This window comes from Crocuta crocuta, unplaced genomic scaffold, assembly GCF_008692635.1.
Source record: "Crocuta crocuta isolate KB4526 unplaced genomic scaffold, BGI_CrCroc_1.0 scaffold186, whole genome shotgun sequence".
Lineage (NCBI taxonomy): Eukaryota > Metazoa > Chordata > Mammalia > Carnivora > Hyaenidae > Crocuta > Crocuta crocuta.
The window spans coordinates 7,826,099-7,840,247 of NW_027551569.1; the positions used below are offsets into that span (position 1 = coordinate 7,826,099).

Consider the following 14,149-nt stretch of genomic DNA (forward strand, 5'->3'; position numbering starts at 1 on the left):
CGTGCCACAGTTTCTCTTTCGCCTCAGGCCTCTGACTCCTGAGCTAGCTAGCGTCCGTTAACGGGTTCCTTCCGCTGATCGAGGACTCCCCCACACTTAACACGCCACAGTCACCCTTTTCCACTTCCAATCTCTTCTCCTCTTTGGCTACGAGGCCTAGAGGGTACTCACCATTCCGGCCGTTGCTACTGTCACTGCTCTGGTTGCTAGGGCCCGCCGGGGTCAGTGCGCGTGCGCACTTCTCGGAGCGCTCCGCGGATCCCACCCCTGGCAGCGGTACTTTCTCTCCGCCCTCCCGGTGGCGTGAGCGGGGCATTGTGGGATGGCGCGGCGGCCGCTTCGTTCCTCTCGCACGCCCGCTGCTCGCCTCCTGGTAGCTGCGGTGGGGCAGCTGGTGGCGTGCAGGACGCGAGAGCTTGACGATGCAGAGTGCTTCCGAGATGCTTTCTGCCGGAAGCAATTTCAGCTAATCTGGAGTGATGTGCCTGCCTAAATTTAAACTATAAAATTGCCGCTCCCCAAAACTTAAAAAATTCCCTTCCTCTGCAGATTGCCCCTCGCATCCTTCTCTTTATCACCTGCTGTAATTCACCTGACATCTGACAGGCTATATTCAGCAGAATTTCCTGTTACCTTCTTCCCAGCCCCTCCAGGGAGCCAGAAACGAATGATAGCATTAAATGCTGGCTTTATAAAACCGAAGTGTCTTTCTCCCCTCCCCTCCTCTTATTAAATTAGACAAAAATTGTAAAAATACTGAGTTGCTTCGGGCATGGAGAAATGGGGACGCGTATATACCTGTTGTTTATAATTGACAACAGCCTTTCTGGAGATCTGTTGGCAATAGTGTTACAAGCTTTAAAACGTGTGCATATCTGTGACCCAGAAGTTCTATTTCTAGGACTTCATCCAAGAAATAATCAGACAGGTGCAGAGATTTATGTTCAAGATTTTAATAGCAAAAAGGTAAACAACCCAAATGTCACCAAAGACGAATTGGTATTATCGAGCATTCAAACGATGAAATAATATTCTTCCATTAAAAATGTTGCTTAAATGCATCTGCTTACATGCAGACAGTCATGATGTTTGAATTTAAAATACAAGTTAACAAAAAATAGTTGGTATAATCTTAAAAATTATATATTGCACAAACATGTATACATAACATATATCTGAAAGAATATGATGAGGGTCTGTTTGCTGCAGAGTAAATTGTGCCCCCCATTCATGTGTTGAAGCTTTAATGCCAATGTGACTGTTTATGGAAATAGGGCCTTAAAGGAGGTAATTTCAGCTAAATGAGGCCATAATAGTGGGGGCCTAATCCACTAAAACTAGTGTCCCTATAAGAGGAATAGACACACCAGGAGTGGTGGTCACAGAAGAACGGCCATCAGAGGACACAGTAAGAAGATGGTCACCTGGAGGCTTAGTCGGTTAAGCGTCCGACTTTCGCTTAGGTCATGATCTCGCGGTTCGAGGGTTCGAGCCCCGCGTCGGGCTCTGTGCTGACTGCNGTTTGCTGCAGAGTAAATTGTGCCCCCCCATTCATGTGTTGAAGCTTTAATGCCAATGTGACTGTTTATGGAAATAGGGCCTTAAAGGAGGTAATTTCAGCTAAATGAGGCCATAATAGTGGGGGCCTAATCCACTAAAACTAGTGTCCCTATAAGAGGAATAGACACACCAGGAGTGGTGGTCACAGAAGAACGGCCATCAGAGGACACAGTAAGAAGATGGTCACCTGGAGGCTTAGTCGGTTAAGCGTCCGACTTTCGCTTAGGTCATGATCTCGCGGTTCGAGGGTTCGAGCCCCGCGTCGGGCTCTGTGCTGACTGCCAGCTCAGAGCCTGGAGCCTGTTTCAGTCTGTGACTCCCTCTCTCTCTGACCCTCCCCTGCTCACGCTGTCTCTCTCTCTCTCTCTCCTAGAAATAAATAAAACATTTTTTTAAAAAAGTAAAAAAAAGGAGACTTTAATTTTCTAAACAAGAACATGGGTTGAATAAAAGAAAAATTGTTACATTTAACAGATGATTAGAGATTGAGCAAAATAGCTAAAAGTTGTATACTCTAAAATAAAAAGAAATCTTTTTAAATAACTTAAAGCCTAAGAGAGTCATTAATTCTTTAGGTTATCTGTATAGTCAAAACGTTTATCAGCTCAAATTAGAATGAGCAATGTATTAATTTTCAATAGTACACATCCTAGATTATTATTCTCATTATAGTTATTTGATAAAAAGCCAATTTCTCCCCTATGTTTTTGGTCTTTTTTTTAAAAAAAACATCATTCAGGAACACCTGGCTGACTCAGTAGGAAGAGCATGCAGCTTGTGATCTCAGGGTCATGAGTTTAAACCCATGTTGGGCGGTAGAGATTACTTAAATAAGTAAAACTTAGAAAAAAATATTTTAAAAATCTTACATGAATAACCCCCAAATCAGGAAGTAATACATAAGTATACACACACACATACACACACACAAAGTATATGTATGTACTTTATATATGTATATGTATACATATACATGTGTATACATATATAAAGTATGACATATACTTTCTTGATGTTAATAATTTGAAACTTGTATTACATTTTTAAAATAGGGACATCTGCTCAGGTCATGATCTCACAGTTTGTGAGATTAAGCCCACATTGGTTCCACGCTGACTACATAGAGCCTGTTTGGGATTCTCTCCTTCCGCCTCTCCCCCATTAGGACTCTTTCTCTCAAAATAAATAAATAAATCTTTAAAAATTTTTAAATAGTGGGGGCACCTGGGTGGCTTAGTGAGTTGACCATGAGACTTCGGCTCAGGTAATGAGCTCTCATTTCGTGAGTTCGAGCCCCACATTGAGCTCTTTGCTGTTAGCACAGGGCTCGCTTTGGATCCTCTGTCTTCCTTTCTCTGTCCCTCCCCTACTTGCGCTCTTTGTCCATCTCACAATAAATAAATGAACTTAAAAATTTTTTTAAATAGTGTTAATTTGGGGGAGGGGACCTACTAACACTGCAAATTAGGGTGACAATACCTCATCTGCTGCCAAGAAAAGCCCAAAATATAGTTCTGACCACAAGATCTACTGATCAACCAAAATCAAACGCTAATAATTAATACCTTAACCTTTCTCTTCAATTATGTGGAAGAAAAAATTAACTAAATTATGATAAGGCCAGAGTTTTAATATCTTCTAATTCTACACATATTTTTAAAGTTTAAAATCAACGCACTGAACTTTAATTAAAATTATTTTAATAAATTAAGGCTTATCCACAAATTGTAATTACATTTTTGGTAAAGGTGGTGGAAAGAAGAAGGGAGGAACTCTGTGTTTCCCTCAGATAATTATATTGTCCATTTGTATAATTATCAACTTGGGAGGAAAACTGTCATGTGCCTATTTTTAAATATATTTTTGAAACAAAGTGTGAAAAAAGTTTTTTTAAAGTACAAATACAGAGATAAAGGAATTATAAAGAACCAGCGTGTCAGGGCACCTGGATGGCAAAGTGGGTTGAGGTCTGACTTCAGCTCAGGTCATGATCTCCTGGTTTGTGAGTTCGAGCCCTGCATTGGGCCCACTGCTGTCAGCCTGTCAGCGCAGAGCCTGCTTCAGATCTTCTGTTCATCTCTCTCTGCCCCTCCCCTGCTTGCCCTCTCCCAAAAAATACATACATATTAAAGAAAAAAGAAGAATCAGTGCTTCTTAGTAATTGGTTAGCAGTTTTAAAGCAAGTAAGTATTTTTGGATTTTTAAATTTCTTTTCCCTTTTTTTTAAAGTTTTTTTTTTATTTTGAGAGAGAGAACAAGTGCAAGCGGGGGAGGGGCAGAGAGAGGGAGAAAGAGACAGAGAGAGAGACAGAGAGACAGAGAGACAGAGACAGAGAGAATCCCAAGCAGGTTCAGCGCTGTCAGCATGGAACACAATTCTAGTCTCAAATTCACAAACCGTGGGATCATGACCTGAGCCGGAATCAAGAGTCGGATGCTTAACTGGCTGAACTACCCAGGTGCTCCTCTAAGTTTCTTTAAAGATTCTAGAACAGGTGGCAATTAGAAAAAAAAAAATCAAGACCTGATTAACAACAGAAAGGATTCTATGACTTCAGTCTACCACAAATCAGCCTCTGAGTCATCTTGTTAGAATTCAGTCCAGCCTATTGCTCTGTATTATGAGAAAATAACCCAATGGTTCCTTGCTATAAAAGCAGAGGCCTATATTCATGTATTTACCCCCATTCAAATAGTTTTATAACCTCTGGGACAGATAATAGCAAACTATCATATACTAGTTTTTTAAAACCTTTGGAAGTACAGGTGACAGGGAGGTTAGGTGGGAGGGGTGGGTAAATGGCAGATTGAAAACTGGTTTTTATTTAGCAATTACCTTGAGTTGAAGCTCAAACCAACCAAATATGGAGAAACATGGATAGTTACCAAAGTTACAGGCTCTGATGAACTTGAAGCAAGTATTTTTACTTCTTTTAAAAGTGTGCAGATGCCCATGAGAGGTTCAGATTTCAGTCATTTGTCAAAAATATTCAACCTATCCCTTAAATGGTTCTGTGCGTATTCTAAACTTAGTTTGTTACATTTTACCCTAGATGCAAGTGCAAAAACTCCAAGATCTTCTTCCAAGACTCAATCTGAGCAACAGCATGAGCTTTGAGCTGCCCACCTCCCAAAACAGGCACTCCCAAGACAGGATCGAGGCATACAGAGAAAAAAGGGCTGTAAGGGGGATCTATTCTGTGGCCAGCATTAGGATAGCTTAAAAGGGTGAAATTTGTCTTTCCATGCTCTGTGAGGTGCTTCACAGCTATGTCAGCATAAACAGAACTCTTCCAATGCCTGTCATCCTCTCCGACTATAAAAAGGAAATGGGCACTGGCTTTTTCAAGGGGGATACGACTTTCCCGGTAGGCTGGATCCAAGGGGTCCTCCAATGCTTCTTTAATATCATAAACCCCTGAATCCATGGCAGAGATTTTGTCTAGGTTAAAAGGCAGTCCTGGCAGGATTAATCTACCACATGTAAGGGCAGTAGTTGTGTTAGAGATGCAGCCGTTGATGCTCACAACTGCAGCTATATTTGGGAGAAAGCTAGCCATGGAAAATGCCAACTCTGCCCCTTTGCCAGAACCAATCACTCCAATGTTTGGACCTTTAACCTAGAGATTGAAGAAAAAGAAGACAAACAAGGAGAGAGAGAGGGAAACAGTATGATTGTTAATGAGATCGCAAAGTCCTCAATAAAGAAAAAGCATATAGGTATTTATCAGATAGCTTTTTTGTTTATTTATTTATCCATTTATGAATTCATTCAACAGTTATTTTTATAGATATTTTCCAACCCATTAGTACCACTTTTTTTTTTTTTTTAATATTTTATTTATTTCTAGGAGAGAGAGAGAGACAGCGTGAGCAGGGGAGGGTCAGAGAGAGAGGGAGTCACAGACTGAAACAGGCTCCAGGCTCTGAGCTGGCAGTCAGCACAGAGCCCGACGCGGGCCTCGAACCCACGAACCGCGAGGTCATGACCTAAGCAAAAGTCGGACGCTTAACCGACTAAGCCACCCAGGCGCCCCCATTAGTACCACTTTTTTATTCACTCTCTCCTGGGCCTAAGGAGTTCATTTTAAATACATTTCCCTCTACAATCCCACTCACCTTTGGGTGACTTTGCACAAATTTAGCTGCCTCTTCAAAGTAATCTAAATTTAAGTCTTTCATGATCGGAGGTAGATCTTCATAGCCAAAAAATGGCAAAGCCAGAGTAGCAAAACCTCGACAAGCCAGGAGACTAGCTCGAGATTCGTTTAATCCTCCATCACCAAACATATCAGTCAAACCAGGAAAAGGACCATCTCCTACAAACCAGGAAAGAAGATTCATCTGGGATTAGACAACAAGACATTTAATGGACTGATACCTAGTTAACATTTTTAAATCTAATTCTAATTGTATAATTTATATTTTTTCTTTAAAAATTTTTATTATTTTTTAACGTCAAAAAATTTTTAAATCTTTTTTCTGTTGTAAAACATTTACCTAGGGGCACCTGGGTGGCTCAGCCAGTTGGGCGTCTGACTCTTTGTTGGCACAGGTCATGACCTCAGTTTGTGGTTCGAGTCCCATGTCGGGTTCTATGCTGGCCGTGTGGAACCTGCTTGGGATTCTCTCTGCCTCTCCTGAGCTCTCTCTTTGCTCTTTCTTAAAATAAATAGACTTAAAAAAAAAATAAAACATTCACCTATTTGCCTTGAAAAGAAAGCATCTGTTTTGGCTGAAATAGTTTTATTGTTGTGGTTGAAATAGATACTCGTTTTGGCCATTTTTAAGCTATAAATGTAAAAATGTTTCTATATTTTTCCCTGTGAGAAAATCACTGGAAAATGGGGAAAAATATGAAAATTTGGGGGCACCTGGGCGGCTCAGCGGATAAGCATCTGACTTCGGCTCAGGTCATGATCTCACAGTTTGTGGGTTCGAGCCCCACGTCGGGCTCTGTGCTGACAGCCAGCTCAGAGCCTGGAGCCTGTTTCAGATTCTGTGTCTCCCTCTCTCTCTGACCCTCCCCTGCTTGCTCATGTGCTCTCTCTCTGTCTCTCAGAAATAAAATATAAATTTTTAAAAAATATGAAAATTTGCACAAAAGATGGTTTGAAGTGTAAGTCCTGATTAATCTAAACAAATAGTTCCAGAAGCCTTTTAGTTATGAAACTATAATATCTCATTAAAAAGAAATTCACGGGGCACCTGAGTGGCTCAGTTGGTTGAATATCAGACTTGGGCTCAGGTCATGATCTCATGGTTCATGAGGTCAAGCCCTGTATCTGGCTCTCTACTGTCAGTGCTGAGCCTGTTTCAGATCCTCTGTCCCCCCCTCTCTGCTCCTCCCATGCTTGAGCTCTCTCAAAAAAAATTAATAAACATTTTTTTTAAATGCAACTTGGGGCTCCTGGGTGGCTCAGTTGGTTAAGCATCCAACTCTTGATTTTGGCTCAAGTCATGATCTCATGGTTCATGAGATCAAGCCCTCTGTCATAACAGGTTGAGATTCTCTCTCTCTCTCTCTCTCTCTCAAAATAAATAAATAAACTTAAAGAAATATCCAACTTCCAGGGCCTTTTGAGTTCTCAATGAGTTCACGATACAGAGTTACCAAAATCCCTAAGTAAACAAAGCTTATGCTATGTTAAAGGTCTAATGATGGTGTAACATAAAATGAACAATATGCATCATGTAGGGGCCAAGGGCAGGCTGCCTCTAGATGGAACACTCTAGTATAAAGATTATTTTTGAGTTGGAAGGGGATCAGGGGAGTTCCACTCAGAATATGCTACTTGGGCATGTGGATTATTTTGAGCTGAAGGCAACTGAGACACTGTGACCTCAGGGGAACTCAGGGCAAAAATCGACTTTCCAAACATCTGTTCTTTTTCTTATTGCTCTATGAATTGCATTCCTTCCCTACAAAATCCTAGACCCCTAACCTTTTCTCCTTAGTTCAGGATGATATATATACATTGTTTTGCCTGTCTTTGGAATTTCCATGTCTGTATGAATTCCTCATGAATACAGAATTAAATTTGATCTTCTCATGTTAATCTGTCTCATGTCAATTTGATTCTTAATCCAGCTACAAGAATCTTGAAGGGGACAGTAAATTATTGCTCTCTGGCAGTGGGAAGGGAGTAAAATGTCAAACTCTTTTCCTTCTAATGTTGATCTGTTATTTCTCTTTCAACATTCCTATTGTAGATTATGTTATTCATTCAATATTTCAAGAGAATTTCTCAGCCAATTGCCTCTTAGTATTTCTCAGATACATTCTTCAGTACTATTCCAACTAAAAGTGCCAGAAATATTTATAAGAACAAAATAAGAGGCAAGAATATTAGAATATAAACCAAACAAGAAATCTAAAAGTTCCAGTGCCAGAAGCCATTTCTAAATTTTTAAATCTAGAAACAAGTTAAGGCATATCTGGCCACTAAAGTAAAAGCTGGAGTGTACATATTAAGGTAGTGATTTTTAGATGATGGTTTTCTTAACATGTGAATATCTCAGCATATCTTGATCTGCTCTTTTAAAAATTAGATAAATTTCATGCATTTCTGGATTCAAGATTACTTCCAGAACGCCTAAAGCAAGTCATGAAAAAGAAAACATACAGTTCCTCAAATTATTCCAGCAATAGATTTTTCCAATCACAGCCTTCAAAATACAAACCTGATTATCACATTAAAATAACTGATAATTTGTTTATTTTGTTTTAATTCAGTAATTTAATCCTCAGGATGTAAATTTGCTAGGACCTTATAGGATCTTGAAAAACCCCTCCCCACCCTCAACCATGAAATGTTTTGGTTTTTTAAATGTTTATTTATTCATTTTGAGAGAGAGAGAGAGAGAGAGAGGCAGAGAGAGAACAGAGGAGAGGCGGAGAGAGAGAGGGAGAGAGAGAGTCCCAAACAGGCTCTGCACTGAGAGGCTGAGAGCTGGATGTGGGGCTCGAACTCGCTAACTGTAATATCATGACTTGAGAGGAAATCAAGAATCAGACGCCAACTGACTGAGCCACCCAGGTGTCCCTGAAAATGTTTTCAACCCCTCATTTGAAAGACTCTTAGTTGTTCCTAAGAACCCTGAGACTTAAGAGAAGATAAGCCAGACTGGGCTTTAAAAACAAACAAACAAACCTGTTTCACTCATTCACTCACTCAGCCCATGTTATTATGGCGGTCCGAGTTTGGAACTCAAAGAATTTGACTGCACCCTGATTTTAGCACCATCTAGCTGTGTGATTTGGTTAAAAACACTTTATGCCTCAGTTTACTCATTTATAAAATAAATTGTTCTTTGATCTATGAAATGAGCAACAGAAGTGTCCTCATCATGATGAAGGGCTCTAAAGAATTAGAGTATGTTGGAAAATACAATAAAAAGATCATCTGTATCCTCGTGTGAAACCAGAATTTAAAAAGTGAACAATATATGTAAAAAGACTTCAGTTATGTTGGGTTTAAGCAGATACCAGTGAAAGATAGATTTGTATCCACTATTCTCATCATTTTTACAAGAAATGATAACTGAAAAAGTTAAATTAACAGAAAGCTCTGCCTACTAGACAGGTAAACAAATACTCAATGCTAGAAAGTTTACAGCAATTTTATGCTTACTAGAATATGCTTATTCACAAGGAATAGCAGCTGCAGCACTAGGAGTCTGAAGGGTGGGCAACTAGCAGAAAAGAAGTACCCAGCAATTGCATTTAAATCCCAGTTACCATTTAGGGGCGCCTGGGTGGCTCAGTTGGGCGGCTGGCTTCGACTCAGGTCATGATCTCACGGTTCGTGGGTTCGAGCGCCCCGTCAGGCTCTGTGCTGACAGCTAGCTCAGAGTCTGGAGCCTGTTTTGGATTCTGTGTCTCCCTCTCTCTCTGACCCTCCCGTTCTCTCTCTCTCTCTCTCTCTCTTTCTCTCTCTCTCAAAATAAATAAAACGTTAAAAAATAAAAAACCCAGTCACCATTTAGAAGAGTGACTATCCCACCTGGTGTCTAGGCGACAAAATAATTAAGGCGTTCGCTCTGTTTTTCAGATGATAAATTAGCTAGCAAAGCAAGCCAGCTTTCCTAAATCATTTTTCCTAAATCTATGCAAAGCCCTCTGCGTAAAAGACCTCACGCACCTGGGGGCAGCAAGAAGACGCCCCGTAGGCGGCCGGCTTGCAGGCGGGCACGGCGCAGATCCGGGCTGGAGAACCAGCGCTGCACCTGGGCAGAGGCCAGCGCCTGGCCCAGCGGGACCGCCGGCTGCTGTGGCGCGTGGTGGACGGTCACCTCCACTTTGAGGGGGGTTTTCATCACGCCTCTCGGCATCTGGCTGAAGCAGGGATTCTCCGAGCCGACCGGCGTGAGGCTCCACAGAAGCCCCATGGGCTCCACGCCCGTAAAGTCGCCGCCCAGAGCCCGGTCCCTGGCCAGGTCCAACCCCCCGCGGCCGTCCGCCTCGTAGTGGGCCAGCGATCGGAAGAGGCGGCCTCGGTAGCTGACGGCCAACGCCCGAAGGGTCACCCGCTCCCTGGGGCCCAAGCCTTCCACTTTAATATCCAGGAGCTCGTCGGCCAGCCCAGTCTTGGGCGTGACGGTCAAGGTCGCAGCCTTCTGGGAGAGAAGGGCAGATGTGGACATTGACCTCCGGAGCAGGAGTGGGGTCCTGGGGGTCCAGAACACGGCCTGGGCAGTCCTCCACACGGCCCCTGGATCTGCGCGGCTTGGACTCTGGCCAAAGACACGCGGCTGGGCTCTTGTGGGAGGGAGAGTCTGCTCTCTCCGCGGGGTTACGGCAGGGCAGGCCCGGGCCTGGCCNGGGTCGGGGGGCGGGGCCCAGAGCTAGCGGAGTGGACCAAACGACCCGATCTGGTTCCTGGGACTCCAGGAAAGGGCTGCAAGAAGGGGCAACTTAGGAGGGCCCAGGGTCAGTCACGATATTGGGGTCCTCTTAGTAAGACCGCCTAAAAGAAGCAGGAGCTCACCCCCAGCCTACCATTGGCCGTGGCGGGAAGTTAAAGATCTATTGATAGCAAATCCTCCGTCGTTCTCTTTCTTTAAAATCCTTCCCTGGCCACCAGGGGTCACAATTCCCTACACCTAGTTGAAGGAGGCTACGTGTAATAGACTCCTTTCTCTTCCTTGAAATTATTTTTGCCCGGGATTAAGAAAGACTGCCAAATTAAAGTTTAAACGTTTTAGATGAGGCAGCACTATAAGTTTATACACTATGGAAATAATCTCTATTGTCTTGTGGCCTGGCACAAGTATTAAAAACGGATGTTTTTATATGCAGAAAAAAATTACATCATGACTTTTTTTTTCAAAAGGTGCTCAACTCACAAAATAAAAGCATATTTTCCATTTATACAAATGTATGTATGTACATGCTGATAATATGTTTCTAGAAGGATATACTTCATTTTTTTAAAGTTTGTTTATTTTGAGAGAGAGAAAGAGGTGGGGAGGCAGAGAGAGGGAAATCAGAAGTGTCAGAGGCTTAACGGACTGAGCCTCCCAGGTGCCCCTGGAAAGGTATGCTTCAAGTTGATAACTGTAATTAGCCCTAGGAAAAGCCTGCAATTGGGTAATGAATTAAGAGGGTTAAATTTTATATTACTTGAATGAATGAAAAATGTATTGATACATATAACTTAATATTTTCCACTGTAGAATTTTATCTTAATAAAACACATGTGTAAAGTGAGGTTAATTAATCCAGATGAAATAATTCCGTTAAACTGCTGTGTCAAGGAAACTATATATATAGATAGATAGACATGTATATATATGCGTACATATATATACATGTATATCTATATACATACCTTGAATTTTTTTAACTATCTCATTTTCAAGTATCTTACCCCATTTAATCATAAAGAAGATCATAACTGAGGCTCCTGGGTGGCTCAGTTGGTTGGGTATCTGACTTTGACTCAGGTCATGAACTCATGGTTGGTGAGTTTGAGCTCTGCATCAGGCTCTGCTGACAACTCAGAGCCTAGAGTCTGGTTTGGACTCTGTGTGTGTCTCTCTCTGCCCCTTCCCACTCATACTCTGTCTCTGTCTCAAAATAAAATAAATGTTAAATTTTTTTAATTATTTTTGAGAGAGAGCCCGTGAGAGTGGGAGAGGGAGAGACAGAGAGAGAGAGTAAGAGAATCCCAAGCAGCCTCTGTGCTGTGAGCACAGAGCCCGACACGGAGGTCCATCCTATAAACTGCAAGGTCATGACATGAGCCAAAATCCACAGTCAGATGCTTAATCGACTAAGCTACCCAGGCATTCCAGTTTCTTATTTCTTATCATTGTAAATCTGAACTCTCCAGTTAGGTTTATGGAGCCTACATTATATGACCCTAATTTACCCTTAACTTTCTAGCAATCCTTATCACACTAGTATTTGAGCATATCTTCTTAGGCTGGAAGGTAGTACACCTTCCAATAGTACACCCAAATAGCCAATGAAGGCCATGGGCTTTGGAGTTAGACTAACCCAGTTCTCCCACCAAACAAGTATATTTCTTTTTTTAATATTTATTTTTGATGGGAGGGGGCAGGGAGAGAGAGAGAGGGAGACACAGAATCTGAGGCAGTTTCTGGACTCTGAGCTGTCAGCACATAGCCTGCTCCAGGGCTTGAACACACAAACCACGAGATCATGACCTGAGCCGAAGTCAGACACTTGACCGACTGAGCTACCCAGGAGCCATGGGAGAAACTGATTTCTAGGCTTTGCTTTTATTTTATGAATGCTGTAAATTTTGTGTAACTGATTAGTTTTCCCTGTTTGCATAAGCCATAAGAAAACATGACTGAATGAGTGGCCCAATCAAGGCAAGTATATAGGACTTTACAATAAGCACTATTGTATTAGTCTCATTTCTGGCTTCATTTCATAGACCCCTTTTCTCTTCCTCCCTTCTAATTCACATTCGCCATATTTTAGATACCTTTTCAACAACCTTAAATTCCTTTTTTTTTTTTTTTAAATTAATGTTTATTTATTTTGAGAGAGTGAGAGCAAGAGCAACCTGGGGAGGGGCAGAGAGAGAAGGAGAGAGAATCCCAAGCAGGCTCCATGCAATCAGCATACAGCCTGATGTGGGGCTCAACCCCATGAACTCTGAGATCATGACCTGAACTGAAATCAAGAGTCAGACACTTAACTGATTCAGCCACCCAGGTGCCCTCCTTTTGAAATCTAGAAATAGGTGGCTATATAGAGTGTCAACTCCGTGGGGAAAGTGACGAAATACCTTTAGTCAGTGTAGGGCATTTCTAGGCTACTTTATCAGTAAGGAAGAAATCCTTACACTTAGAGATTTAGTACACGGAAATGGTTAGTCATTCTCATGCTTGACTTCTGGTGCTACCCTTTGGCCCTGACTTCTCTTGTACTCCCAGCCACATTCCTTATAACGTCTTCCTAAGTTTCCCCCATCCCAAAGGCATCTCTAGCAAGGCAGGACCACCTGGGAGTGAGTTAAAACAGAGGCTCCAGCATTATAAGTTATTATACTACATAATGAATAACTATAGTCAACACATATTTTTAGCAATTGGTCAAAATTAGTTAAGAATTAATGGGCAGTTGTTTGGATAGACTCAAATTGGTGACTCAAATTGGTCTCCAGCAAATCATGTGGTGTGTCTCAGAAAAATTTCCTTGCTCTCAGGGAAGACCCTCTGCTCTGGGCTCTTCTGAATCTACATACTGCTCAGTACAATGAACTGAGCTGGACTGGTTCCAGTACTTCCCATAAGGAGGGTAGCAGTAACAGATGATGCTGGGACGAAGTCTAATTTGGCAGGTATAACATGACATCCAAAGATTAAGGCAGTGGACTACAGGGTAGAGTCTTAAAAATCTATTGTATCAGTATATCAATACACCATTTTGCATACAACAAATTGTTTTGTAAAGGATTCAGTTGACTTTATAAAGTATCCTTTACAAATGTTGAATTTTGTAATGTTGTAATGTTGATACTTTATCAGTAAGTTAGAAATTGCCGTCTCATTCATAAAATAAAAGCAAAGCTTAGTATGTAAAGAATATCAATGCCCCCAATCTTCAGAGAAGGCTCAGAGAAAAGTCTTGAATACACATTCAGGAATGTGTACTGGCAAGAAGGAAGCAGGGTCCATTTGTTAAGGGATTCAAGCGGGTATGTTCCCAAGGCTCAGACGTGGTCCAAAGGGGACATGGAACTCTTAGCAATATGGAAGCTCAGTCTTCAGAACCAGAACAGGCCAAAGATAGGTCAGCAATTGAGAGTTGGTCAGGCACTTCTTATATTTCTCCTAATTATGTTTAGATTGATCCTGTAGATAAGACCAGGATTAAGCCCATATATATTGGGTAAAGTTCAGGGGAGACAGGGATGGATCTGGCAGTGAAGAAAGGAAGGTTGCAAAGCTTGGGAATCCAGTAGGACCTGACAGGAAGCTGAGGTAATTATTTTGTTACCACAAGTTTCTTATGTACCCTGGGGGCTCCTGGTTCGCTCAGTTGTTAGAGCATGCAACCTTAATCTGAGAATTTAAATTCAAGCCCAACATTGGGTGTAGAGATTAC

At 41.8% G+C, this 14,149-nt stretch overlaps 2 protein-coding genes across 2 annotated transcripts in view; both read right to left on the minus strand.

Moving 5' to 3' along the window:
- Positions 1-252, minus strand: part of DNAL1 (dynein axonemal light chain 1) — a 50,847-nt gene extending 50,595 nt beyond the window's left edge. Inside the window, exon 1 of the mRNA XM_077750715.1 lies at positions 172-252. Within this exon, the coding sequence (XP_077606841.1) occupies positions 172-174 (3 nt within the window). The 5' untranslated portion in view covers positions 175-252. The remainder of the gene's footprint in view (positions 1-171) is intronic.
- LOC144220436 (acyl-coenzyme A thioesterase 1-like) lies at positions 207-12,510 on the minus strand. Its single transcript, XM_077750648.1, has 5 exons — positions 12,502-12,510; positions 9,705-10,407; positions 5,680-5,879; positions 4,609-5,180; positions 207-447 (listed from the first exon to the last, which is right to left on the minus strand). Exons 1-5 carry the CDS (start codon positions 12,508-12,510, stop codon positions 207-209), a joined length of 1,725 nt encoding a protein of 574 aa, XP_077606774.1.
- Positions 12,511-14,149: the final 1,639 nt, after the last annotated feature.